The sequence below is a fragment of the Melopsittacus undulatus genome, chromosome 3 (assembly GCF_012275295.1).
Source record: "Melopsittacus undulatus isolate bMelUnd1 chromosome 3, bMelUnd1.mat.Z, whole genome shotgun sequence".
Lineage (NCBI taxonomy): Eukaryota > Metazoa > Chordata > Aves > Psittaciformes > Psittaculidae > Melopsittacus > Melopsittacus undulatus.
In genome coordinates, this window is record NC_047529.1 from 49,873,480 (window position 1) to 49,898,907 (window position 25,428).

General features: G+C 39.1%; 2 protein-coding genes across 2 annotated transcripts in view; one reads left to right on the forward strand and one right to left on the reverse strand.

Annotated features, from left to right (window-relative positions):
• Nucleotides 1–16,515, forward strand: part of ZNF292 (zinc finger protein 292) — a 36,650-nt gene extending 20,135 nt beyond the window's left edge. The window contains exons 5-8 of the mRNA XM_005153128.3: nucleotides 2,609–2,811; nucleotides 5,633–5,769; nucleotides 7,128–7,269; nucleotides 8,864–16,515. Of these exons, the coding sequence (XP_005153185.3) occupies nucleotides 2,609–2,811; nucleotides 5,633–5,769; nucleotides 7,128–7,269; nucleotides 8,864–16,075 (7,694 nt within the window). The 3' untranslated portion in view covers nucleotides 16,076–16,515. The remainder of the gene's footprint in view (nucleotides 1–2,608; nucleotides 2,812–5,632; nucleotides 5,770–7,127; nucleotides 7,270–8,863) is intronic.
• On the reverse strand, nucleotides 16,394–23,445 carry GJB7 (gap junction protein beta 7). Its single transcript, XM_005153127.4, has 2 exons — nucleotides 22,735–23,445; nucleotides 16,394–17,292 (listed from the first exon to the last, which is right to left on the reverse strand). The coding sequence occupies exons 1-2, from the start codon at nucleotides 23,443–23,445 to the stop codon at nucleotides 17,179–17,181; spliced, it is 825 nt and encodes a 274-aa protein (XP_005153184.2). The 3' UTR covers nucleotides 16,394–17,178.
• Between the last annotated feature and the right edge of the window lie 1,983 nt (nucleotides 23,446–25,428).

Here is a 25,428-nt window from a genome sequence, read left to right on the forward strand (position 1 = left end):
AACTGTAATGACTATAATCACTTGGATTAGAATAAAAGCTTAAGAGCTAATATGTAGCCTTAACCTTGAGGTCTTCCTGTATCTGGTGGAGAAGATAACAAAAAATGTTCTGATGATTATGCAAGGTAGGCTGGCTGAAGCAGAAAACAGTAAAGTAGGGGGATTATTGAGGACTAGCAGACAGAACACAGTCTCTAAAATATTAAATGCAGTAATTATAATAATAAATCAGAGTGAAACATCTTGGGTTACGAGTATAGCTTAAAGTCTAAGGTCTTCCTGTATCTTGTTACAGAAATAAGGTAAAATGTTCCATTGCTATTCCAGGCAGACTAGCTGGGAGTAAATGCTGTGGGAGAAAGGATTTCTGGTACCTGGTAGGAGGAAGAACAAGGCTAAAACTATTGAACATAATTAATCACTGGGTCATTTGTGGTTTGACAAGAGTATGAGTTTTTTTATAAAGCATTGGTAATGACATTAAAGGGACATTTATTCTGCTGGTTTAAAGGCAAATGTCCTCTAACACACAGAAATGGTTACTATCTACTAATTGTCTGTCAGGGCACCCTAGTTTCTTCCCGCATAAATAAAAATTAGTCATATCTTCATCGACATGGAGAGAGGAAGAAAGAACTTGTAAGAATATTCAGTCAAATACACGTCAGTAACCTGTAGCTGAGCATTTGTAATAGTGCAGAAGGATCCTAAGCGAATAACAAAGTCATTGGTTGAAATGATAATTCAACCATAAATCCAAAAATGCATGAAAGATAATGCTGGGGCCTAACAGGCCTGATTTATCCAAAAGGCAGGATTTTCTGCCCTAAAATTCTGTGTGCTAAAATGATAAAAAAGAGAATGGTTGACCTAATTTTGATTGCAAGATGGGTTTTTAGTAATATCCTGTGTAAGTAGCTAGAAGGAGAAATCATGAGATAAAATGAAAGACAGTCATGAATCAAAAACTAATGAGAATGGAAGGAAGCAAAGATAAAATGGAATGGTCTTTTTTCTTTCAGTAAACCTCACATTCAGGATACCAATACTCCAATACTAGAGAGGCTGTTAATTTTGCAGATGTTGAAATTACTCTATTATTTCATCTTTGACTTTGAAAGTCAGTAGAATATAAATTAGATGAATGGGCAACATGATTCAGTTTCCTCATGGCCACGGCTCCTTGGCGATGTCCCTCTTGGTGCTGTATCTCTTGGTGATTACCTTTCTACCCCTTTTGTAAAGAGCTGGGTGGGGGTAGTGTACATCTGCTCTTCATGTCATATACTACACATTCACCGTGGACCAGTTTCCCTGGTCTTGCAGCCAGCTGTTTGACACATGTGTCTGCAGCAGTTCTTGGGATAATAGCTCACACCAGTCCTCAGAGTAATGAATTGAAGAATCTTACCTCAGCTCTTTCCCACTCATCCCTCAGGCAGTGGTTGAAAGAGTCTTATCTCAACTCTTCCCACCCGTCTCTGAGACAAAAGATAGGTATATTTCCATCTCAGCTTCTCAGACCAGTCTTTGAGACAATGGGCAGTGGAGTCTGATCTCAGATCAGTCTCTCGCAGAGTGGAAACAAAATGCAGTAGAAAATTCTGTTGTTTTTAAAAATGAGAGAACGTGTCATGATCCTAAGGTGTGGATAATTGAAAACTGAAAAGGTTTTTCATGTAATATGTAACTAGCTTGTGGAAACAGGTGTTACAGGGAGGGAATGATGTTGAAAGGATTAAACAAAATCTATCATCTCTGTGTCTGTCTAGTTTTATTACCTGACTAAATATTTTTGGGTAGTACTAAACCTTGTGCTTCAAAGTTGAAACAATTTTGATTTTGAAGATCTGGATGAAACCTGAGATATATGTGTAAGAGTAGGTGCATTAACCTGTGCTTCCCTCTTTTATAGGATTCCTGTGCCTTACACTTACACCTACAGTTGGGTTAGTGTAGACAATGGAGTTGTAACTCAGGTAGCAGCATATCTGCAAAATACAGTTGAATAAAATACAACCAGTCCTGTGTCTTTGAGTCTTAAACTATACACAGTCGAATGTATACAAGATAAGCCTCTTCTTGTAGGAAACTTAACTTGGCTGAAAAACTTTTAAAGGAGTTTGACTTCATTCTATGTATGTAATACAAAATATTTAACACCCATGGAAGGGACTTCAGATAATTCTACACTTGCCACATTTATCCTTTCATGGCAAGGTATTTAAAAGGCAACTGTTAGCAAAGAAATAGTGCAAATGTACGAAGAAGGATGTAAGAGTAGCGGTTTTGTGTTACGTGTCTTTCTGTAGAATTATAATCAAAAGGTATCTGAATATTTTAATATCTGTATGTTTTCAAAATCTGTTTTATGTGCAGCTATTTTGCCAAGAAATTAGAAAGAAAACATCCAAGTAGATCTGTAGGTCTGTAGCAGGGAATTCATGCAATAAACAAGTTCAGTTCTAAAAGATGCTTTGTCTCATCTTTGCTTCATATCTTTTTTACTTTTCCTGACTTGTATAAATGAATGAGTAAATGTCGTATCTTAACTCTATAACCTGCTGTAAATCGTGTATGTGATATTTTGGATTTTTTTTCTTTCTAGTGAATGACTTTTTAGTGTTTGAAGGCCCTATACTGCTGGATATGCGTATTAAGCACCTGATGAAAACAAAGCAAATAACACAAGCTACTGCCCTGGCAAAACTCTGCTCTGACCATCCAGAAATCAGTTCAAAAGGCAATTTCAAGCAAACCTACCTGGTCTGTCTTTGCTCAGGATCACCAAATGAAAAGCTAATGGAAGAAGTAAGTGAAAAATTAAGAGCTTTCTTTAGACTTACTTCTTTAATTATGATAAAGTCACTAATCATAGGTTGTTTTTCCTGTAGAAGAGTTGGGTTTTGTTTTTAAATATGATCTGAAATATTTTGGTTGGGTTTTGGGTGGTTTGGGTTTTGGTGGTTTTTTTGTGAGTTATTTTCAACTGACTAGTAATGACTCAAAACACTTGAGGAAGTGTGATTATTTGGGCATTTTCTGGCTCTGCCAAAACTTTGATTTGCTTCAAGTATTTTAAGGTTCTGCCTCAGATCTTCTTAGTGAAGGAAGGTAATGCCTTTCCCATTCTTTCTATTTTAACTATAGCCTTTTATGTAGTATGTAATGCATAGGATGGGGCCCTTCAGATGCTACTTTCAGTTCAGAGAATAAATGTAACCTTTTTTGACACCAATGCCTGGGTGAAATTGAAGGTGAAATCAGATATTTGATCTCGTTTGGAACATAAAATCCTTATTTAAATACAAAAGCCAAATAAGAGATGGCAGCTTTGCTTTTCTGAATTCTTTCAGGTGACATCCTCATTTCTCACCCCAACCCAAAGTTCTGTCTGAGCTTTTTTTGTGCTTTTTAAAGGAAAACTAACCGTAGTCGTCAGTTTTCTTGTCTGCCTGCATCTCTCTGCAGTCTTTTTCTCTCTGTCATCTTTTTATGTCATTAATAAGTATGTTGAAATTGATCTTAAAGGGATGAAAACTAAGCAGTGTCTAGAGATGGAAAAATTTCCTACCTAGATACAGACTAAATTCTAAAATGACAGCTTCTCATTGGGTGTGTTCTTCCAATATTCAGGATCAGATTGGTCTTACCCTTCCAGCTTTGGCTGCTGCAGGCCCTGCCAGAACAGGCTTAGGAGAAGCTGGGACAGGGCTGTGTAATCTATTGTGTGTTTGCTCAATGGAACTTGGAATTTGTAACCCTGAAAACATGCTTCCTTCCATTATTCAGCCCCAACATGCTCCCAAAGCAGAATGGGCTCAGACGGTGAATGAACCATGAATCCCCATGGACAAAAGGAGTGGAGTAGTTTGGTTTGTAAGAATGTGTTCAGAACAGATAAGTTCAAACTAGGTTACTGCAGAGAACCTAATACAGAGATTTCCAAACCTTGGATTGCTTGGGTTACTTAGCTTTGCAGCTTCAACTGCAGCATGGGTTGCAATATTACTAGCCATTCTGGAAAGTTTGTGTGTACCAAGACAATGCAGATGTTAAAGTGGATGTCAGAACTGCGAAGCATAGTTGTTTCACAGTGGGAGAGCAGTAAGAAAATGAGAGAGAAAAAAGGTAAACTGTAAATAATATAGCTCACTCTTTAGTGGCATGGAAATTTTTATATCTGTTCAGAATAAGCAGAAAAGTAGAACTTGAGCTAATTTTTGTCTTGGATTAGTCTATTTTTTTCAATAATGTGAAGAATTCAAATCTGCAGTATGTAAAAGCTAGACTGACAGTCTTAATGGCTGGACCTGTGCAGACCTTTGCTGGAAGCTGGGTCCCTTAGGAACAGTGAAATGCTAGAAAGGCATTTCAGGGAAAAAATCCTTTTATTGTAAGTTCAGTTTCTCATACTCTTCCCTAAGCTTTTAACTGATGGTCCCTGTCTGAGATGGGGCACTGAGCAAAGTAGACCTTCAGTCTAAATTGGTATCACAATTAATCCATCCTCTGTGAGGTCTTCAGAAATGCAGTCTTCTTTAGACAATGATTTTGAGGTTATTAAACCTCAAATGATGTTCAGTGAAGGATTATTAGTACACTTACAGTGTCCATTTAGAGGAAAAAACAAGTTACTGTACCCTTCAAAATAGTAGTTTGATTGTGGGGCCAATAGCTGGATAACATGGTGCCCAACCAAACTGTGCTGCCACCTTATCCAAAGTAGTGAACTAGCTGGGTGTTTGGGTGGGCGGTGCTGTTTCTTGTTTTGGGTGGTCTTGTTGTGTCTCAAGAGAGACTTCCAACAGTGCTTTTTCAGTGGTCAAGTTATTTTTCAGCTGTCAGAGAATAAATACCAGCATGTTCTGCCAGATGCGCTAATTGATGTCAACAAACCAGTCTGCTGAAAATCAAATTAGACAGTAGATGTAACAAGTGCTGTGATTCACTACTGATACAACTGTCTAGTACTACCGGGTGACTGGTTTTCCCTTTGTTTTCTTACAAAACAAAGTGCTTCCATCATTGCTTGAACAAACAAGTTATGTCGAAGAGACTGTAATGTATTTCTAGAAGATAATTCAGTTGATCTACTTCTTACTGTACAGCTTCCCTTTTTATCTTCAATTTTTTAAAAACACAGGATGTCATGTTGAACCTCAGCTTCATTAATCATTAAATCATTAATCATTAAATTAAACCTGCTCTTGTATTAAAGCAGCAGTAACATCAGTGGCTAGTGAACTGGGTTAAAATTTCATGAATAATGTTTTTCTATGAAGCTGCAATTTCAAGTTTTAAGTCTGCCTAGTACAATTGTTATAGGTATGTAATATCTATGAATAATTAATGTACCTTAAAAATTCTAGGTGACTGAGACAGTAAATACAAATAATTCTTATATCTGAGAAACAAGTTTATATTCACTTTAATAAAACATTTTTTCTGGTGGTTTAATCAGTTTTGACACTCTAGAAATGCACTAATTTGCTTTGAAAGTTACCTCTGATAGAGTGAAATATTCATGAAATTCTAATTTACTGTCTTTTTGCAAAGGATCAGATAAGTATATGTCTGAAAAGGAAACCACTTGCTTAGTTTTGGTCCTGTTTTCTTTCCTCCCTTCTAGATCTCAGAAGTGGATTGCAAAGATGCTCTAGAAATGATCTGTAACCTAGAATCCGATGGAGATGAAAAAAGTGCTCTGATATTATGTGCAGCATTTTTATCTCGCCAGTTGCAGCAAGGAGAGATGTACTGTGCCTGGTGAGTTTGCAAATGGTTCTCTGTCTAGTGAAATAAAATTTAGTTTGGGGAAGGTAAAGCTGATATATATAAGCCCTAAGCTAACTTTCTTTAGCTGATAAAATCTGTGAGCTAAATAGGAAAGCGGTAAGGCAAGAAGTCTAAGTATAAGGAAAAAGTATTTGACAAGATTAGCTTCCATTATGGGAATTTGGAGGTTGAGTGTATGATGAGGCATTTAGAGATGCCACTAGCTGGTTAATAATTTTTTTGACACATAATCATAGGCTGTAGAAATAAGGAATCCATTATCTGCAGGCAGCAAGTCAGGATTATGTCAATATTTAATCAAAGAATCACAAGTGGTTTTGTTTAGAAGGGATCACCAGGTATCTTCAGTCCAATCTCCCTGCTCAAGCAGGGACACCTAGAGCACATGGCTCAGGATTGTGTCCAGACAGCTCTTGAATATCTCCAGAGAAGAAAACTCCACAGCCTCTCCGGGCAACCTACTCCAATGTCTAATGTACTAAGTATTCTTCCCATCTGTCCTTATATCTTTCTCTAACAGACTTCCAGAAAAGAAGGAACTCTTTATTACTATAGCCAAAATAATAAGCTAGATAAAGGTAAATAGTGGTTAGGGCTTGCTTTCCTTAATGTGGGAACAAGTAAGTGGTCTTTGTTGGCAAGTACTTGAGCCACTAGGGTCTGAATTTCCAGCTACTAACAGTTTGGTTTTACTTAGAGATCAGTACAATTCCTGAAGAATTTGCTTTGTTTGTGCACCTCCCTTTTATGTGCAGTAGCAGGAGCACATCTGGTGATGCAGAACTTTGCTTTAACAGATGCTGCTAAAGTTTTGGGGGTACTAAATACTTCCGGCTATTTGCACCTAAGGAGGAATGAATTAGTGAATGAACAGTAACAGTTTGGCTTTGGGGGCTAATTTCTTGGTAAATCATAGTTAGATTCAGTTCTTAAAGCAGAGCAGCTCAAGAAAAATGTATCTTCCACAGAGAAGAGCCATTCTCCTAAAGCTGTTATAATTACTAAGAATTCAGAAGAGTGAAGAGTAAACTACTTTGCAAGACTTTTCTCAAGACCACATAATACATTGTAAATTATGTAGTGTAAATTGTGATAATACTGATTCTATTCTGATCTGTCCTTCTGGAATTGAGTCACTGTAATAATTTTGAAAATTAGATACTATTAGTGTGCCATATTAATAAAAACTTTTATCTGTATGATAAGATGTGAATAAATTTAGATTTTTTTTTTCCTTTTCCAAAGACAAAATAGAAACTGTCCTCAACCGTGCATTTTTAGATTAGTGGTTGCATTGCTGGCTCTGAAATACTGTTCTCTTGTTCTAGGGAACTGACTCTTTTCTGGAGTAAACTGCAGCAAAGGGTAGAGCCTTCTATTCAAGTGTATCTAGAGAGATGTCGTCAACTTTCTGTGTTAACTAAGACTGTTTATCACATTTTCTTCCTGATTAAAGTAATTAATTCAGAGGTAAGGATACTCTGGAAAGAATATTTTTGGCACTGTTAATGGAACTGTAATCAGGAAAATTTATGAAAGCTGCTAAGATATCCTGTCTCTTGTGTAGCATCAGCTTTGGGGCAATCCTAAGTGGTTTCTGGAATGGCCATAGTAACTTCCTTCTGCAGGTAAACTATAAGTTGATTCATTTAGAATCATAAAAATGTCTTAATTCCTTTGGGAAAAAAAAAGGGGGGGTGGGGGATAAACAAGAGCTGATCCTAACATTCCTCTTCATTATTTTCCATATCTCAGATATTACAGAAAATTGAGAGAAAAATGTTATGAGAGGAAATGAAGGCTGTATATTAATATATAAGAAAATTACAGAGAGTTTTAAAAATATCAAAAACCTCCTTTTGAATTGCCGCTTTAAGAATGCAATTTGGTTTTTATAAATTAAATACTTGCTTTTTCTGGACATAGATCCAACACTGTATTAAAAACTCTGTTAATCTACCTCAGCTAACGTTGTGGTCTAATTTCCCTAAATTCCTCTCATTAGTAGTTGGACTATTTAATGTTTATAGCTACCCTGAGTTCTTCTGAAAGCTTTTTGTTGGGAGGTTTCTGTAATTTTGTATATTCTAAGAATAAACATTGCTTTTTTCCTTTTGCAGTGTTCTGGTCTGGCTAATCATGGGCTTCTAAGTATTTTTTCCAAAGATCTGAGCTAAATTGTAGTTACAGAGGGGGAGAAAAATAGCTGTCACAGAGTCTTGCGATATTAAGAGCTCTGTCTGCTCTGTGCCATACTGATGTTTCTCTAGTGAACTGTAGATCATTTCATTGATAGCTGAAATTGGAGACCATGTGGGTAGTGGACTTGTACATTTATAAATTCAGCAGACTTTATTCTGATGTATACCACAGTCTCTCTATACATCCTTGGCAGCATAAAGGGACTGTAGAGTGGATGTAAATGTAATTTATGTTGCCTGAGGGTATGAGAAAAGACCACATGACCTTTGGAACACTTAAATGATGGAACATTTAACTGTGCTTTATTACTTCAGTTGGAATGAAGCCATGTGCTCATTTAGTTGAGGTCAGTTGACTTCGAAGTGGCATGATCTTTAAAAACAAAAATAAACTTTTATACTTTCAGTGATTTCTTTATGAAGATCACATGCTTCTCTTCCTTCAGCTGTAGCACTTTTACTATTACACAGTGTTAACTTAATGCTCCATAGAAGCTCATTTCAAATAACTGCAACACAACTGGCAGGCTTTGTTTCATGGAAAAGGCTCAATATTGCTTCAATAAAAGCTGAACACTTCTAACATACAGTCCTAAAGTTCTTAAGCTAGACAGAACATACAGTTATTTTGTGGTTTAGTTGTATGCAAACTTTCACATTGTTTTAGTAGCATTAAGACAAATTATGCAACTTAAAGAATAGTATCTAAAGACAAACCATGATGTTTCTTAAAGTAAAAAGTATAATTATATACTCCAGGGGCATCTTTTCTGACACTCAGCATTGAATAATAGTGTCTCTTATTTGGAAATATAGAAAGGGTTATACTAAGCTGACTTACTAAAATGAGTTTTGCTTTGCAGATTGATAATGCTGGGCTTGCAACCTGCATTGAACTGTGTGTGAAAGCATTGCGCTTGGAATCCAGTGAAAATGCAGATGTCAAGATATCTATTTGCAAGACTATCTCCTGCCTGCTTCCAGATGATTTGGAGGTCAAACGTGCTTGTCAGCTGAGTGAATTTCTTCTTGAACCCACTGTGGATGCATATTACGCTGTTGAAATGCTATACAATCAGCCTGACCAGAAGTATGATGAAGAGAATCTTCCAATACCAAATTCTTTGCGCTGTGAACTCTTACTTGTACTGAAAACTCAGTGGCCTTTTGATCCAGAATTCTGGGACTGGAAAACTCTGAAGCGTCAGTGTCTGGCACTTATGGGAGAGGAGGCGTCCATCGTGTCATCAATAGATGAACTAAACGACAGTGAGGTTTATGAGAAGCTTGAGGATTGCCAAGAAGAGACTAAAGAAGCTTCTATGAATGGACTTGCTGGCACTTTTGATGAAGCTACAAGTCTTCTTAGTGATATTGGAGATGAAAAGCAGAAGAAGAGAGAAATTAAAAAACTCAGAGAGAGGGGGTTCATATCAGCTAGATTTAGGAACTGGCAAGCTTATATGCAGTATTGTGTTTTGTGTGACAAAGAATTCCTAGGACATAGAATAGTCAGGCATGCACAAAAACATTATAAAGATGGAATTTACAGTTGCCCTATTTGTGCTGAAAATTTCGATTCTAAAGAAAACTTTGTTCCCCATGTAACTCTGCATGTTAAAAATTCCAGCAAGGAGAGATTGGCTGCTATGAAACCACTGAAAAGACTGGGAAGACCTCCTAAAATAGCAACTGCCAACGAGAATCAGAAAACCAATCCTGTATCTAAACAGGAGCAGCGACCCATTAAGAAGAACAGTCTTTATTCAACAGACTTCATTGTGTTTAATGATAACGATGGCTCAGATGATGAAAACAACGACAAAGATAAACCTTACATACCAGATATAGTGCCAGTTCAGAAGCCTCTCCCTGTTAATGAATTCACCTGCCCTGTATCATTTTGTAAAAAAGGTTTTAAATATTTTAAAAACCTTATAGCACATGCAAAGGGACACAAAGACAATGAAGAAGCGAAACGTTTTCTTGAAATGCAAAGCAAAAAAGTGATTTGCCAGTACTGTAGGCGACATTTTGTGAGTGTTACTCATCTGAATGATCACTTACAAATGCACTGTGGCAGCAAGCCTTATATCTGCATTCAGATGAAATGCAAAGCTGGTTTTAATAGTTATGCTGAGCTGCTGACGCATAGGAAAGAACATCAAGTCTTCAGAGCAAAGTGTATGTTTCCTAAATGTGGCAGAGTGTTCTCCGAAGCCTATTTACTCTATGATCATGAAGCACAACACTATAATACCTTTACATGCAAAGTCACAACCTGTGGAAAAGTATACCGTTCTCAGAACGAACTGGAAAAGCATGTTGAGGATCACAGCAAGCAGCCTGAAGTGGTGCAGCAGCCTGAAGCAGTGCAGCAGCCTGAAAGCCAGACTAACCAGCCTGATCTCAGACAACATGCTAACACTAATGAAAATACTGATGGAGTTGCTGTTAAAGAGGAATTGACATCTCCTCCAGCTGACAACCCAAGTAGTTTTACCAAAGGAGAAAACATTGTGTGGAACGAAGTCAAAGCAGAACCGTCAGGGAATGAAAGTATAAACGCATCAGCAATTGTGCTGCAGCAAAGCAGTTCCTTGCCTAACAATGCTAGTTTTGAGAAGTCTCTTACAGGTTCAGTGAAGGCAGAAGTGGTGATTCCAGCAAGCAGCATTAAGGTGCCTGCTGTTAACCAGAAGATCCGAGATAACTTTGTAAAAAGAGGTAAATTGGCTGCTGCTGCCAGCAGAGTAGAGACCACTAAACCTGAAACCCAGCAGTTGTGCACGTTGGCTGACCCTTGTCTTCCAGTTTTCCAGGAGAGAAAGGAAGGAGATTGTCTCAGTCAGACTCACAATATTCAAAATATTTCTGTGACCTCAGACACGATAAAACCAGAAGCCCTTGAATCAAAGAGCTTAGAAAGACAAGTGAGCATTGTAAATCCATTCAGTGTGCAGAATCAAGCAGGATATCGAAACACTGTACCCATTTCCAAACTTGAAATTGAAGGCAGCATGAAGGCTTCAGTTAATCTATATAACCTGCCTTTAAAAACCTTAGAAAGTATTGCATTTATTCCTTCACAGCCTAACATAAATAGCTCTTTGGGTCCAGCTGCATCACCAGCAGCCCCAGTTCGGAAATACAATTGTCCAGTCGAAGGATGTACTCGAACATACAATTCATCACAGAGTGTTGGCAAACATATGAAAGCAGCACACCCGGAAGAATATGTTGCTTTTAAAATGCAGTATAAAAATAAGAAACCACGAAAATCTGTCAGTATGCAAAATGTGTCGAATGATGGGAAGATTGTGTATCTTGTGCCCACAAAAGTGGCCAATCACAGTGGTACTGCTGTAATTACGCAGAACAAACCTAACTTGAATCCCACCGGTTCCAGTCAAGTGCAACATGTCTCAAGTGCACTTTTCCCAACCCACCTAGAAAATTTGGCCAATCCTATGTTGCCTTCAGTGGGAAGTGTCATAAATTCAAGTTTGTCTGCTCCTATTAAAAGTGAGCCTGAGAGTGTTTTGTGTTCACAAATGGAAAATTTGTCTGGTGCAACTTTACCTTCCCAGCTGGATGATCTAGCAAAAAAAGTTATGCCTCTGAATATTGACGGTGGTTCCGATCCTTTTCTTCCTTTACCTGCAGAAAATGGTCCAATGTCTCTCTTTCCATCGACAGCAGAGAATCCTCCGAATTCAGTCTTCTCTCAAGTAGAAAATAACACAAATAACTTTTCATTACAACTAGAAGGAAATGGTAGCTCTGCTTTCACAAAAGAGGACACTGTTGTTCAGCTATTTCCCTCACGACTGGGTAATGAAAATAACTTCATTGAAACTAGCTCTCAAGATCCATCTTCAGAAAAGGTAAAAAAAGATCGTATCCGGAACCTAAATGGGAAAGAAAGGAAGCCAAAACATAACAAGCGGGCCAAGTGGCCAGCAATAATTAGGGATGGCAAATTTATCTGTAGTAGGTGTTTCAGAGTTTTCACTAATCCTAGATCACTTGGTGGTCACTTATCTAAGAGGTCTTATTGTAAACCTCTTGAAGGATCAGAAATTTCTGCTGAAGCTCTGCAGGCCAATGGACAGTCTCTGCTTGCCAGCATGATTCTTTCCTCAAATTCATTAAACTTGCAGAAACCCCAGGAATCTGCCTTCAATCCAGAGACGTGTTTTAAAGATCCATCATTCCTCCAGTTACTTGCTGCTGAAAATCATTCCACGGCCTTATTGAAGACTGTGTTTCCACGGGCCGGTGTGACTAACTTTAATACCAGTGGGAATGAGGAAGGAAATCAGATTATAAAGCAAGCCTTGGAAACCGCAGGCATCCCGAGTACCTTTGATAACACGGAAGTGCTTCCACACGTAGTTCCAACAAGTTGCATCACTGCTACAACTCAGATAAATGCAGCTGTTCTCCCCAATTCAACCACATCTCCTCTGGTGCAGCCAGCCTGTAGTAACCCTAGTACCCTGCTAACTGACCAAAACAGGACTCTCAACACCAAACCCAGAGAAATAGTGTGTAGGCGTTTGCCTGTTTTCTCAAAAGGGGACCCAAAGCTAAGCAGGTTTGAAGACTTCTATCCTGGCTTATTTTCGGATCCTGTTCCAGCAGAGCAAAACATTGCAGTGGACAGTTCACAAGTTTCGGCTATTAGTAGTCCCATGGATCCAGGATCAAGCAACATGAATAAGAAAGGAACCAGTGCTTCAAAGAAGAAGAAAAAAGAAAGTATGCCCTTGCTTGCACCCAACACATCACCGAAAGTAGCAGTAAATAATACAGCAGTAGGACTTCTAAACAAAAGCACTGAAGAAAATGTGCAAATACAGGGAGAAGTTTTTCAGTCCAACTTGCTAGCCAGTTGTGGCTCTCAAGTGGTGGAAAACCTCACACAGAAACTCAACAATGTTGACAATCAGTTATTAATGACCAGTATCAAAGAGAACTTCAAAACAGATCTCGAGGCTCATACAACACTCCCACCTTTAACAGTAAAAAATGAAAATGGGGATTCCCAAATGGTGGCTGTAAATTCTTGTGTGCAAGCAAATTCAGAGAAGAAGATTTCAAAAGACAGTGTTCTGCAGAACTTTGAAAAAACTCTGGAAATGCTTAAAACTGCTTTGAATACAGACATACTTGAGGTGAAAACTGAAATTCAGGATACTGTTGATGCCTCAGGACAGAACTCACAAATAAATAACACACAGGCTTCTTTAGGAGATTCTGCACATAGTGTAAAACTGCCACAGTTTGCCGTGCATGTGGGGAATGTCAGTGCTGCAAAGAGTAGCTCTGCTCCATCTGAGATGTCTCAAAAGGATGATACTCAAATACTGGAAATTACAGAGCGCTTGCAAAAACTGAAACTAGATGCGGATCCACCCATTCCAGTTTCCCAGACTGTTTCCCAGTGTCCTCCAACAGATACGCTAGCACCAGGAGTTTCTGTCGTATCGACTGAAAATAAAACCCTCATCCAGCTGTCTGCAGAGGCAAGTAACATTCAGTTCAGTGATAAAGTTAATAAGCCTTTTGTATGTCAGGATCCAGGCTGCAGTTACAGTGCTATGACAAAGGACGCGTTATTTAAGCACTATGGCAAGATTCATCAGTACACTGCAGAAATGATACTAGAAATTAAGAAGCATCAACTGAAGTATGCCCCATTCAAATGTGTTGTAGCTACCTGTCCAAAAACCTTCACAAGAAACTCTAATCTCCGAGCGCACTGTCAGCTTGTACATCATTTTACAACAGAGGAGATGGTGAAATTAAAAATTAAACGGCCTTATGGCAGAAGATCTCAAAATGAGACAGTAAACACAGCCCCACGGCCTGTTGAAATAAAAACTTTGCATCCACTAACAATAGGAACCAAAACTGCAGCTCCATTGGTCAAAGAAGCTCAGACAAAGGAAGTCACAGAGCCTGTAATAGTCTTGGAAAAACTTTTACCAGAAAACATTCCCGAAAGACTGGAAAAACTGCCCCAAGTGATTTCTGTTCTACCAGAGCAACATAATGCAGTCTCTTTCGGTAGTACACAGGCAGAAGCCAAATTACACAAGGTTAGGAGGTACAGGAAGGAAAAAGAGGACAGAAAACGTAGGAAGCCTGTGCCAAAGTCTCTGGAGTTTCCCACTAGATACAGCCCTTACAGACCCTATCGATGTGTCCATCAGGGCTGCTTCGCGGCTTTTACAATACAGCAAAACCTAATCCTTCATTACCAAGCTGTGCACAAATCGGACCTCCCAGCCTTTTCTGCTGAAGTGGAGGAGGAGAATGAGCCAGGCAGAGAGGAACGTGATGAGGTGGAAACCAAACCTGTTGTCAGAGAGTTCAGGTGTGAGGTGAGTGACTGCTCTCACATCTTCCAGGAAGTTACTGGCTTGATACAACATTACATGAAGCTTCATAACATGACCCCAGAGCAAATTGGAAACATGAAACCAGCTCCAGAAATGGGAAGGTTTTTCTGCGATCAGTCTCAGTGTAAGTCCTCATTTACAGCTTATCTTAACTATGTTGTACATCTTGAGGCAGATCATGGCATTAAGATAAAGCCAAACAAAGTAGAAGATGATGGCGTATTCAGATGTGACTGTGAAGGCTGCGACCGTGTTTATGCTACTAGGTCTAACCTCTTGAGGCATATTTTTAACAAACATAACGACAGGCATAAAGATCACCTAATAAGACCAAGGAGGCTGACACCAGATCAGGAAAACAATTCAAGCAAAGCAAATCAGGAGAAACCACTGAAGTCCAAACAGAGAGTACTAAAAAACAGATCGGGAAAAGAATGTAACAAGCTGTCAGGGAAAACAAAACTAAAGAAAAACCTGAACTTGGACAACAAAAACTTGAAAGGAATTCAAGTTGAAGAAAATCAGGGTTATTCACTGAAACGTGGCAAGCATGTGTATTCCATAAAGGCTAGAAATGATGCCTTGTTGGAATGTACGAGCAGGTTCATAACTCAGTATCCATGTATGATAAAAGGATGTTCATCTGTAGTTACAAGCGAAAGTAACATAATAAGGCATTATAAATGCCACAAGCTATCCAAAGCATTTACTTCACAACATAGGAATCTTCTTATTGTATCTAAAAAGCTCTCTGTCTTGCCAGTAAAGGAAGACACCTGTGAGCAAGAGGAGACTGATAAAAAAAGAGATGTGAAAGAGCCTGAACCAAGTCTGATTGTGAGCAATAATGATTCAAGCACAAATACATTACCACAAAAGGAAACTGAAAAAGATGAAAAGGACGAAGTGGATGAACTGACAGAACTATTCATTACTAAACTGATTAATGAGGACTGTTCAAGTGCTGAAAGTCAAGCAAAAATCTCTTCCAATGTAAATAGTGACTTGCCAGAGACCAACTCCTGCCCCTCAGAAAAGCAAAAAATAAACTTAAAAAGAGCAAACAAAGAAAAAAATGTATCTCAAAGTAAGAGGAGGAAAGTTGAGAAACCTGAGGAAGTGCCGCCCGCTGACATGAGCAGCACGCACAGGGAGGAGGAGACTGCTGTAGCCATACAGACAGCCGAAGAGCAACCTGCAGCTTTTGACTGGAGCTCCTTTAAGCCAATGGGATTTGAAGCGTCATTTCTCAAATTTCTTGAAGAGTCTGCTGTGAAGCAAAAGAAAACCACAGAAAGAGACTGCTACAGCGCCGGAACCAAAAAGGGATCCCATTCAAATGCCCGAAAACACAACGAGAAGACCTCTGTAGCAAGTAATAATGTCACTTGGTCATACTCTGAAAATGAAACCCTCATACCATTTGCCAACCCATCACAGCTTCCCTGCGGTGACAACGTAAAGATTGTTTTAGACAAGACTTATGTAAGGACTGTTTTAGAGAAGACTTTTAAAGACTGCACTGAGTGCATGTTGCGGCAGCTTCAGGAAATGAAACCTGTTGTCACGTTGAGAAAGACCGAAGGACATTGGGAGGATAATCCGGAGGTTTTAGCTGCAGAAGTTACTGTGAAGGGTCCCAAGGAAGGGGAGTCAAAATACTGAAAAACTAATGTGTTTAACTGTGACATGTAATAACATTTTGAATAGGAAGCCATCAAGCATGTTAGTAACTGTGGACCTTTGATTTTGAAGTGATTAAATCTAGCAAAAAACATGATATGAGTCATGTAAGTGTCTTATTTTTTTTTATCCCTATGGGACTTGAAGAACAGAGTAATTGCTTCAGTTTTGTATATATTCCATCAAAACCTCAGCTTTATATCAGATTGTCCTTTCCATGAACTAAATCTTTGTGAATTGTCTGTGATTGTTCTCTTTCACCAGGTTATTGTTCATGTATAACAGTACTCTTTATTATTTGTAGATACATTTCTTTTTAGTATATATTTATTATTGTAAATCATTTGCTGCCACCAGCAGTCTATAAGTCTAAACTATTAAATTACACATTTATATTTGGAATTTTAATTTGTAACTAAGTAAGTTTTTGAAACTGTTCTTTAGTCATTTTAAATTAAGAAGTTTTAAACTAAAATTAGCTAAGTCTGCCATATCCAGTTTTATTTTGCATAAAGCATTTATTTACAGGAGAGGAGCTGGATACGACCACATTTCATAAGTTAAACATACTGACACTCTCTCATTTTCAAAAATTTTAACATCCAGGATCTATGGGTGATATTCATATGTAGTTAACACAGAAATATAATAGTTTTCTTATAGCTACATTTTTCATTGCTTTTAATTGGATACAAAGCATTTATGGTTCCGTAATAAAAATTGAAATGTGAATAAAAATAGTTTGCTACATTGGAGATCTAAAACAGTATTTGGTATTAAAGAATCCATCGTGAATGTTATAGAAAATTAGTAGTGTGGAGCAGTATCTATATTTGAGGTGGTGATTTGTGAAGTAGCCCAGTATTGCCTTAAATAAAAACACATTTCATTTCTTATTTTATACATGTGATCTTATAAAGCTTATTTTTGTTTCTGTAACTTAGATGGGTGTATAGTTTAATTTTTGTTAAAAAAAAACAAAACAAAAAGCTTCAGAAACCGTTTTTGTAAATAATTGGTTTATAAAACAGATGGTTTATTTTGATAATACCAGTTTGGTATCTATCTATAAAATAGGGGAGTCCTTATGCCATACCATTAAAAACTGAATAAATAAGGCACTTTCTGAAAGGGAAGTGTGATCTTACAGACAAACTCAGTGGGTGTGCTCTATAGATGGCATGGGCTCCCTTGGTTCTCTTCTGCCTCTTGCTGACTGTACCTGGCAGCACTCTCGCCACCTCTTTCCCTTTTCCACACTGGAATGAGCCTTGGAAGTGGTGCCACGTGTAGTGCCCAGGATCGGAGCAATTTCTCCATATATTTTTCTGCTGCTAACCGAAATGACAGGTATCCGGTCTATTGAGTAACCAAAAGCGTGAATGCATTGGTGGGACCTGTCAGTACCCAGGAATCTTCAGTGTTGGTTTTCACATGTGTTTGTACTTAGCTTGGATGGGACATGCCAGCTGGATTGTGTGGTACCAAAAATTTTTCTTGGATTCTTCTCATACTGGATGTGACCTACCTTCAGTAATATAAAATAGTCTATCTTGGGAGAGATTGGCTTGATTTTTTTTTTCCTATAAACGCGTCTTGCCATGTAAAGCTTTGCATTAAATGCTACACTTGATTGCTCTCAAGCTATTCACCTGGAATCTTTGGCAGTTTACTTGAATATCAATGCAGAGGGCACATTCCTACAACCAAATGAAGTGACTTGTCATGAGGGTGAGGATTATGTGTGAAAAAGCAGAAAGGCAACAGCATTTCAGCTTGGCATAGCCCTTGGTTTGCTATCTGGTGCTAAATTGCATACCTTCACAGAAAGCCTCTGCTTCCATTTGAACGGAACCCGTTTGGCTTCTCTCACTTCCAATCCCTCCTGAGGGGCTACACTGGTAATTCTGCCAAATGAGTAAATCAAAGGTGCGGTCTGAGGGGTAAAACCATACCAAATCCTTGTGGTTTAACTCTATGAGAAATTGTTATAAGTGCATGATGTCATGTTTTACTTATGAGAGACCACATAGTCTCCCTGGATGGAGTTGCTGTCTGATACAGGCTGCAGGGGAGATCTCTTCTGCAGGAAGGTGAATCTTCTGTGATTGTATTCTGTGAAGAAGAGGTCAGAGGAGCTCCTCTGGAGAGGATCCACACAGCTTGCCCAAAATCTCTTGTTTTCAGATGTACACAGGCACTGCAGTCGCTGTTGACAGACCTCACTTTTTTTAGGAGAACGTTGTGTTGTGTAAATAAAATAGTTTCAACATTGACATTCTCAGTGATAGATACTGTTATCAGTTGCAGTTTTTAGGCTGAGAACAGCATACTACTATTTAGCTACATGGTGCTATACTAGAATGCTATTAAAAAAAGGGGGGGGGGGAGGGGAATAATGCCAATGTTATAAATATCCAGGAAATCATTTCTAACTTGGGTCTGAATTTCTGAGAATAAAATTTTTACTGTTGTCTCATTCTTATCCCAATTAATCCAACTAAAGAGGGTGCTGCACCAGCAGAGTCAGTGCCCTCCACAGCACACTCCCTTTTAAGTGGGTACTGACAACGTGTCCAAAAAGTAAGCCAGTATGGTAGGGTTTTAAAAAAGCATGTTAAAGTGGGGGACTAAAGGCAGGGTCTGATTTAAGATATCATGGACTGCAGAGAGCACTGTAGTTCGGTAAAGCCACCTACAGAGTTACCTGAGGAAGCAAGTCTGGTATTTGCATTTAGGTATTTTACCTGGAGTGATGTATAAAACATCCCAGTACAGCTGCAGCAGTGTGCCTGAAATGACTGCTCCTCCAAAGTCAGGAACCGCACCCCTGCTCTGCCACCCAGCCTTTCTCTGTCTTCTCTCCCTCCTCTATGTCTCAGTCTTCCAGACGCACCACCCATGAACTGTGGTGCCATTGAGCAAAGGTGCTTTCTTTTAAACCCTTTGTCACCATCGGGAATGTGCTGACTAAACCAGTTGGTGTTGGTGATGGGGAAGTGACCAATTTGGGGTGTCTGGATGCAGAGCACAGAGCACATAGGTTTGTGATTGAAAGACACCTCTAAACTAGCAGTCAGCCTCTCTTCTGGTTAACTCTGTTTTTAAAGGAATCTGATATTGTCTGAGCCCTGAGTCAGTGTAAGAGCAGTGGGTTTGTCCTCACATGTTTTGGGGTGGTCATTCTTAGCAGGATGGGGGGGACTGTTGGTCCTAGAGCATTCTGCTGGGATGTCCTGCCTGCGGCTGTTGGACAGTTAAGGGAGTGATGTTTGTAATGCTGCAGTCATCGGTCCAGGTGAGGAAAAGTAGTTGGGTATATTCTTACAGTTAGTTCCTGTGACAAAGAATTGGTTGGGGCTTTCACCTCTGTGGGCAGAGACAAGTTATATCCCCAGGTTTAGCCTCCTCCCAGGCTAGAGAAGCTCCTGGTTTTGTCTTTCTCACCCCTGTCTGGAGCCTTGGTGTAGAGATGATCTGTTGAAGAGATGGGAAATTGGGCTGGAGGTGCTGGAGATGGAAATGGAGAGAAGAAACAACCAGCAAATAGGGAAATATTTTCTCCTGTCACAGGGCAAGGAGATCACTTAAACGGGGAGTTCAGGTTAGATAAAAGGAAGAGCTTCTTCACTGTGAGGGTGGTGAGGCACTGGAATAGGTTGCCCAAAGAAGTGGCAAATGCTTCATCCCTGGCAGTGCTCAAGGCCAGATTGGACAGAGCCTTGGGCGACATGATCTAGTGTGAGGCATTCCTGCCATGGTAGGGGGTTGGAACTAGAGAAATGACAGTCCTTTCCAACCCAAACCATTCTATGATTCTGTACCTGTATAAGACTTGGATCTTTTAATGTTTGCAAAAATATTTTGAAGTATGAGCATAAATTTTTCTGTATGAATGTGCATGGAGCAATTGCATGGGCTCAGATCAGTTTCCTACCAATTGCTATGTCCTTGAGGAGACTGTGCTTTCACACTTTAAATAGCACTTGAATTGATTTTAGTTGTTACTGATTTGGAATATGAAAACACAAAAAAGCCCTTAAAACTTTAGGCTAGGGACCGAGACTACAATCTTATTTGAACCAAAAACATAAGAGCAAACGACTTCAGGGATGGATGGGAGAGTGAAAGTGGAGCACAAAGGAGTATAAAGGCAGGGAAGAGGCTGTGGAAGGGAAAGAGCCGTTAGAAGATCAAATGTTGGACAAGTGCAAGGGCTTAGAAAGTAGGTGAGTGTGTTTCTGTTCTCTCAAGTTAAGTAACATCTGGCAGAGCCACCTTGTGTGATGCTTATTTATTTAGTAGCTCTATCAAACACTCTAATTTTGTAGGACATGCCGCTTGGTTTCTGTGGGTAAATCAGCGTCACACAGAGTTAGTCCATAATAATTTTTCAGACTATTTCTTATGTAAGATGCTGGCTTTGTCAAAACTTGAAGTATCAACCAAGACTTGAAATGTTGATTTTTGGAATTTATTTATCATTTCATGGCTGTCAAAGATAGAAATAAAACCTAAACATTCCAAAGAATTAAAGTTCTTGTTTTACAGGAACATCTGGGAACCAAGCGAGAAGTTCCACCAGCCACAGAGCTTTAGGGGATGCTGTAAAATCCTTCAAGCCCTGACTTAGTATACTTCAATATCAGACAGCAGCTAATGCACAAATTTAACCAGAAACCTGTATTGGCTAAACTGTGTTTGCTTCTGTTTTCTCTCAAATAAACCTTGGGTTTTTTTAAAAAAAAAAAAAAAGACTAAATACTTTTTCATTCATGTGCTGTCTTAAAATCTGTCCTCAATAATGAAAAAAGCAGTCACTATGGAAGCATTTTTTACTTGGTTAGTGTTGCCCTTTAAAAAAAAATGAGGCATTAGGGTACAAAAAGGTCAAGATAATCTGGGGTTTATTCTCCACCTGTGGCTGTCCCAGTTATACAGGGTTGAGGGGCAGTGGTTTTGCTTCATGTGCTTCATGTGGGGGGGGGGGGGGGGAGGTGCTTATCCAGTCACTGCACAAGAGTTTCTAGCTGCACTTCTGCCATGAGCCATATTCTGTCTACTAGAGATTTAACAGAACACATTCTGAGTGCTGTAAAGCACAGTCTCCATACACACGCTGACTGAGCAACACTCGAGATGTAAAACTTTAACTGGCCACAAGCTGGCAAGCTGGTACCTGAGGCTGCTCCTGTCAAGCTCTGGGCAGCAAATGTATTTTTACCTTTTGTAAAAGCAGGTTTATTATTTTGGGGGGAAAAAAAATAGTGCATAGTTTATTCATTAGTTCTTGAAGTTAATTCTGTAACTGCTACCTGAGGACTCATAAAAGTAATGCTTTTTAAGCAAAGATGGGGGGGGGGAGGGTGTTGAGTGAAAAAATAACTAGTTTACATGCTTCTACTACTGTTTCCTTCTCTATCCTGGCATGAACAATAACATCAGTTCAGCATTAAGGCAGCTCCGCTTACTGCAGATAGTGATTTTCTCTAAAAGGTGTATTTTGATCAGACTCAGTACTGAGGTATGTCCAGAGGTCTTTCATTCCAGCAACGGAAATGTATTTCAGCTACCCTGAAACATGTCTTTTTAGGTGCCAGCTTTATTATCTCAGAAGTCTGGGTTCAACAGAAGACTAGATCCTAGAAGACATTGCTACTGAATGCCAGGACTCCTGGCTTGCCATGTTGTGTAGGCTACATTTCACCAGTCAGATCCTGGGGAACTGGGAATGATCTTTTTCCATTAAATGCCACAGCCATGGAGCAGAAGTCAAATTACTGAGAAGCTGCTTGGTGCAGGTGACCAGGAGTTAACTCTGGTACATGCTGCCTGTGCAAGTTTGAGCAAGTACCTTTTCTCACAGTACACGCTCTGATGATAAATGCCCTACAAACTGTAAAGGGTTCAAATACCTCCAGAAGGAAGTACTCCACAAATAACTTAATAACCAGGCCTGTCTTCATCACCATGGGCTAAACTAGATGTGTCTGCCACTTCTTATTTTCTTTCTTTTTATTTTGAGATGTTTTACAGTAGTTCAGTGGAATGGGCTTGTGCCCACCCAGCTCACTTCCAGACACCAGCAGCCATCATATGCCAGTGCCTTATACTCACTATTTCAACCACTGTCAGAGCCACCCACTCAACCAATGCTGTATATCCTCTTACTGTTCAGTGCCTTCATCAATCCCAAGTTTTTCCAGCTCTCCATATAAAAAGCCTCTTTTTGCTTGTACCAAAGCAATCCTGTGTAATATTCAAAACACAGCTCATTGAGCAACTGTTTAGGTGTGATTTATCATAAGCATCTGCATTTATATTGAAGCTTCATGGAGTTTTCAGATTTCTATACCTCTTGTTTCACCATGAAAAGATTTATATGATTCTACATATGATATGCACAATGCAACTGAATTTATCTTCTCAAGTCAGGGGGAATTAACAGACAAAAAGTATTTCCTACATATCTATCTTTTCAGTTCTGTAAAGCATGGATTGGAAAAGCAATTGGCCAAATACAGTTTGTGCAGCAGGAAGTGGTCTCCAGCCTTCTTTCAAGTTGACAGGGAATTTTTTTCACATTCATCTTGCATATTCAGAGGCAGGGACGGGGAGCTGTCATGGGACCGTCCTGCAGCTTCTGCTCTGTTGTGAATGATGGTTTCTGATTTGTGGCAATCACTTTCTGTGTCTTGATGTTTCTTTATGTATCTCTTCAGATAGCATTTTACAGAGTATTTGAAAATGAGGTAACTTAATTCACTTAGATTTAATACAATGCACAGGCAGGAAGTTGCCACCAGAAAATACAGGAAAATCATCTTCTCTGTAGGTTTGGAAATATAACAGTCTACAGTATTGGGACATGGTCTTATGTCACATTTCACGATACGTGGTACTTTGAATCCATTGTACAATTTATAAAACAGAACAAGAAAAACTATTTCAAATCCTGTTTTTAAGATAAGGCTGACAAGGTAAGTGCACAGCAATCCACCATCTCTCTCTCCTGCACTTTTATAAAGTTTCTGGTTGTGGCGTTTCTCTCTGTTCTCTCGGTAAGCAACATGAAAAACAACCAAGAGCGAAGGGGTAGAGACCATGATTAATTGCAAAGCCCAAAGTCTGATGTGGGAGACGGGGAAAAAATGGTCAAAGCAAACATTTTCACAACCAGGCTGCTTGATATTGCATTCAAATTCATCATGTTCATGTTTCCAGATGTTTTCTGCAGCTGCAACGTAAACCAGCAAGCGGAATATGAACACAACTGCTACCCAAATTCTTCCAATTCCTGTTGAATATTTATTCACTCCACTCAACAGATCACGTAGGAATCCCCAGGTCATTTTTCTGCTCAAGGAAAGAAGGAAATGCTGTACTGAAGAAACACAAGATCAGAGAGAAGCTTCCTCTTGGGCAAAGAAAAATGAGATGTTCATTCAAGGTGAAACATAAGCAGTAGCTGAAGCAATTTAGAATGATTAAGCTTTTAAAAAGGAAACCAACAACAACAAACTGCTCTTAATTCTGATAATTTGAACCTTCTGAGGCTATTACACAAACCTCATTTGCTGTTAAAATAGATTTTGTCTATCAGGCTGAAGCCTGATCTTTCTATTAAACTGTCCTCTGAAAGTAAATGTGTCTGTTCTTCCTGGGGGTCTCCTGAGCATCAGGCAGAGATTTCTCCAGCAAGTTCAATCTAGCATTCTACCACTGAGGTACTCAGCTTAGCCCTGTAGTTATGCAAAATACTACCCACAGCCAAATCAGATTTCACTTTCAAATTTCAGTATAGGAGCCACGTGTCCCACAAAAGGTTGACTACCAAATGCAAATGGTTTTCTTTTTGTCTGTGGTCTAACTTCCTGGTAAACTTGTGCAGTTTTTTTATTTTAATTTTACTTTATTTTTAATTTAATTAAATTAAATTTAAATTTAATTTTAAATTCTGTTCTGCTTCACTGGATTTTATTTGTTGCATTTCTTATCATGTAAGAAATGCACTAAGATTTCCTTCAAAAAAAAAAGATTTTTTTAATAGTTTATTTTCCATACAAGTCTTTATCCTAACTCTGCAACACTTCTTTTGGAAAAGCAGTCTAAGGAGCCACTGGTAGGCAGACTCTCCTCAATGTCAAAAAAAGCCCTGACATAATTACCAAGAGCATACAGTCACCTTCCCACCAGGCCCCGCACTGAAGGTCTATGTGGATCTTTGAGGATATGAAGCTCCTTTGTTTTCTAAGAACAAAAAGTAGATGTCTTCCCAGGACACAGAATGGCTGGGAGACATGAGGAGGGAAATCTGAGATCCAGATGTGCAAATCTCAGATTCCAGATTTGTGTCTTCTATCTTTTAACTTCCTCATCCCATCTACTGCTCCTGCAAGTTCTGCCTAGTAGGAGAGAAAATGTACCCCTTTGAGGCTGCAGTGGCACATGCAAATCCCAATGCTGTTGCTGTAGCTGCAGTTGGCACTGAAGGATGAGCAAGTTCAACTGGTAAGTCTGAGCACAAGTAGTAAACAGGCCACAGCACCACAAAGGTCAGAGATGGAAAGCTCAGTACTTCTTTTGCTGTCCCTTGATTTTGCAGCCCATCATGACTTCTGCTTATGGCCAGACTTCTGCCAGAAAGCAAAGTTATTTGCCTGTTTGAGTATTCCTGCTTTGCTACCATTAGAGCTGTTGACTTACTTGGAGAGCTGAGGGACAGCTGCAGAAACAAGTATTTCACTGATCTATGTTGAAGGATGTTGAAAAAAGATGTTTTCACAAAGAATGGTTACCAAGTTACTCCTTTATGCTGCAGGTAAAAAAGAATAATGGGAATATCAGTTGGCTTATATTCTATCAGAAATATGCTTATATGCTTTTAAATATGTTTTGCAGGATGGTGACTTTGTCATTAAAGAACTATTTCTGTCCTCTATGTCTGCAATCAGAGCTCAAGCAGAAGTTTAAATCAAGCTCTTTAAGACATCATCACTAGGGCTTTAATGCTTTCTAGGTAAGTCAATACATCAGTCTCAAAGCATAAAGATACTGCTATGTAATAAAGTACAGGCAAGGAAACAAAACATTCTCATCAGTGAGTATTAATATTAACATGTGTGAATGCATCTTGTGGATGAGCTGACCTCTGGAGGAGGTTTGAAGGAAAACCTCAAAAGGCCTTTCCTAGGATTCACAAGCACAATAGAAGGGAAGACTGAATATTGTTATTCCATAGGAAAAAGCATAGCTGTGAGTGAGCTTTTGCTAATGGCCATAAGAGTTGCACCATCCTTCCTAATGTAAAAAGCCTAACATCATCTATCAATCCA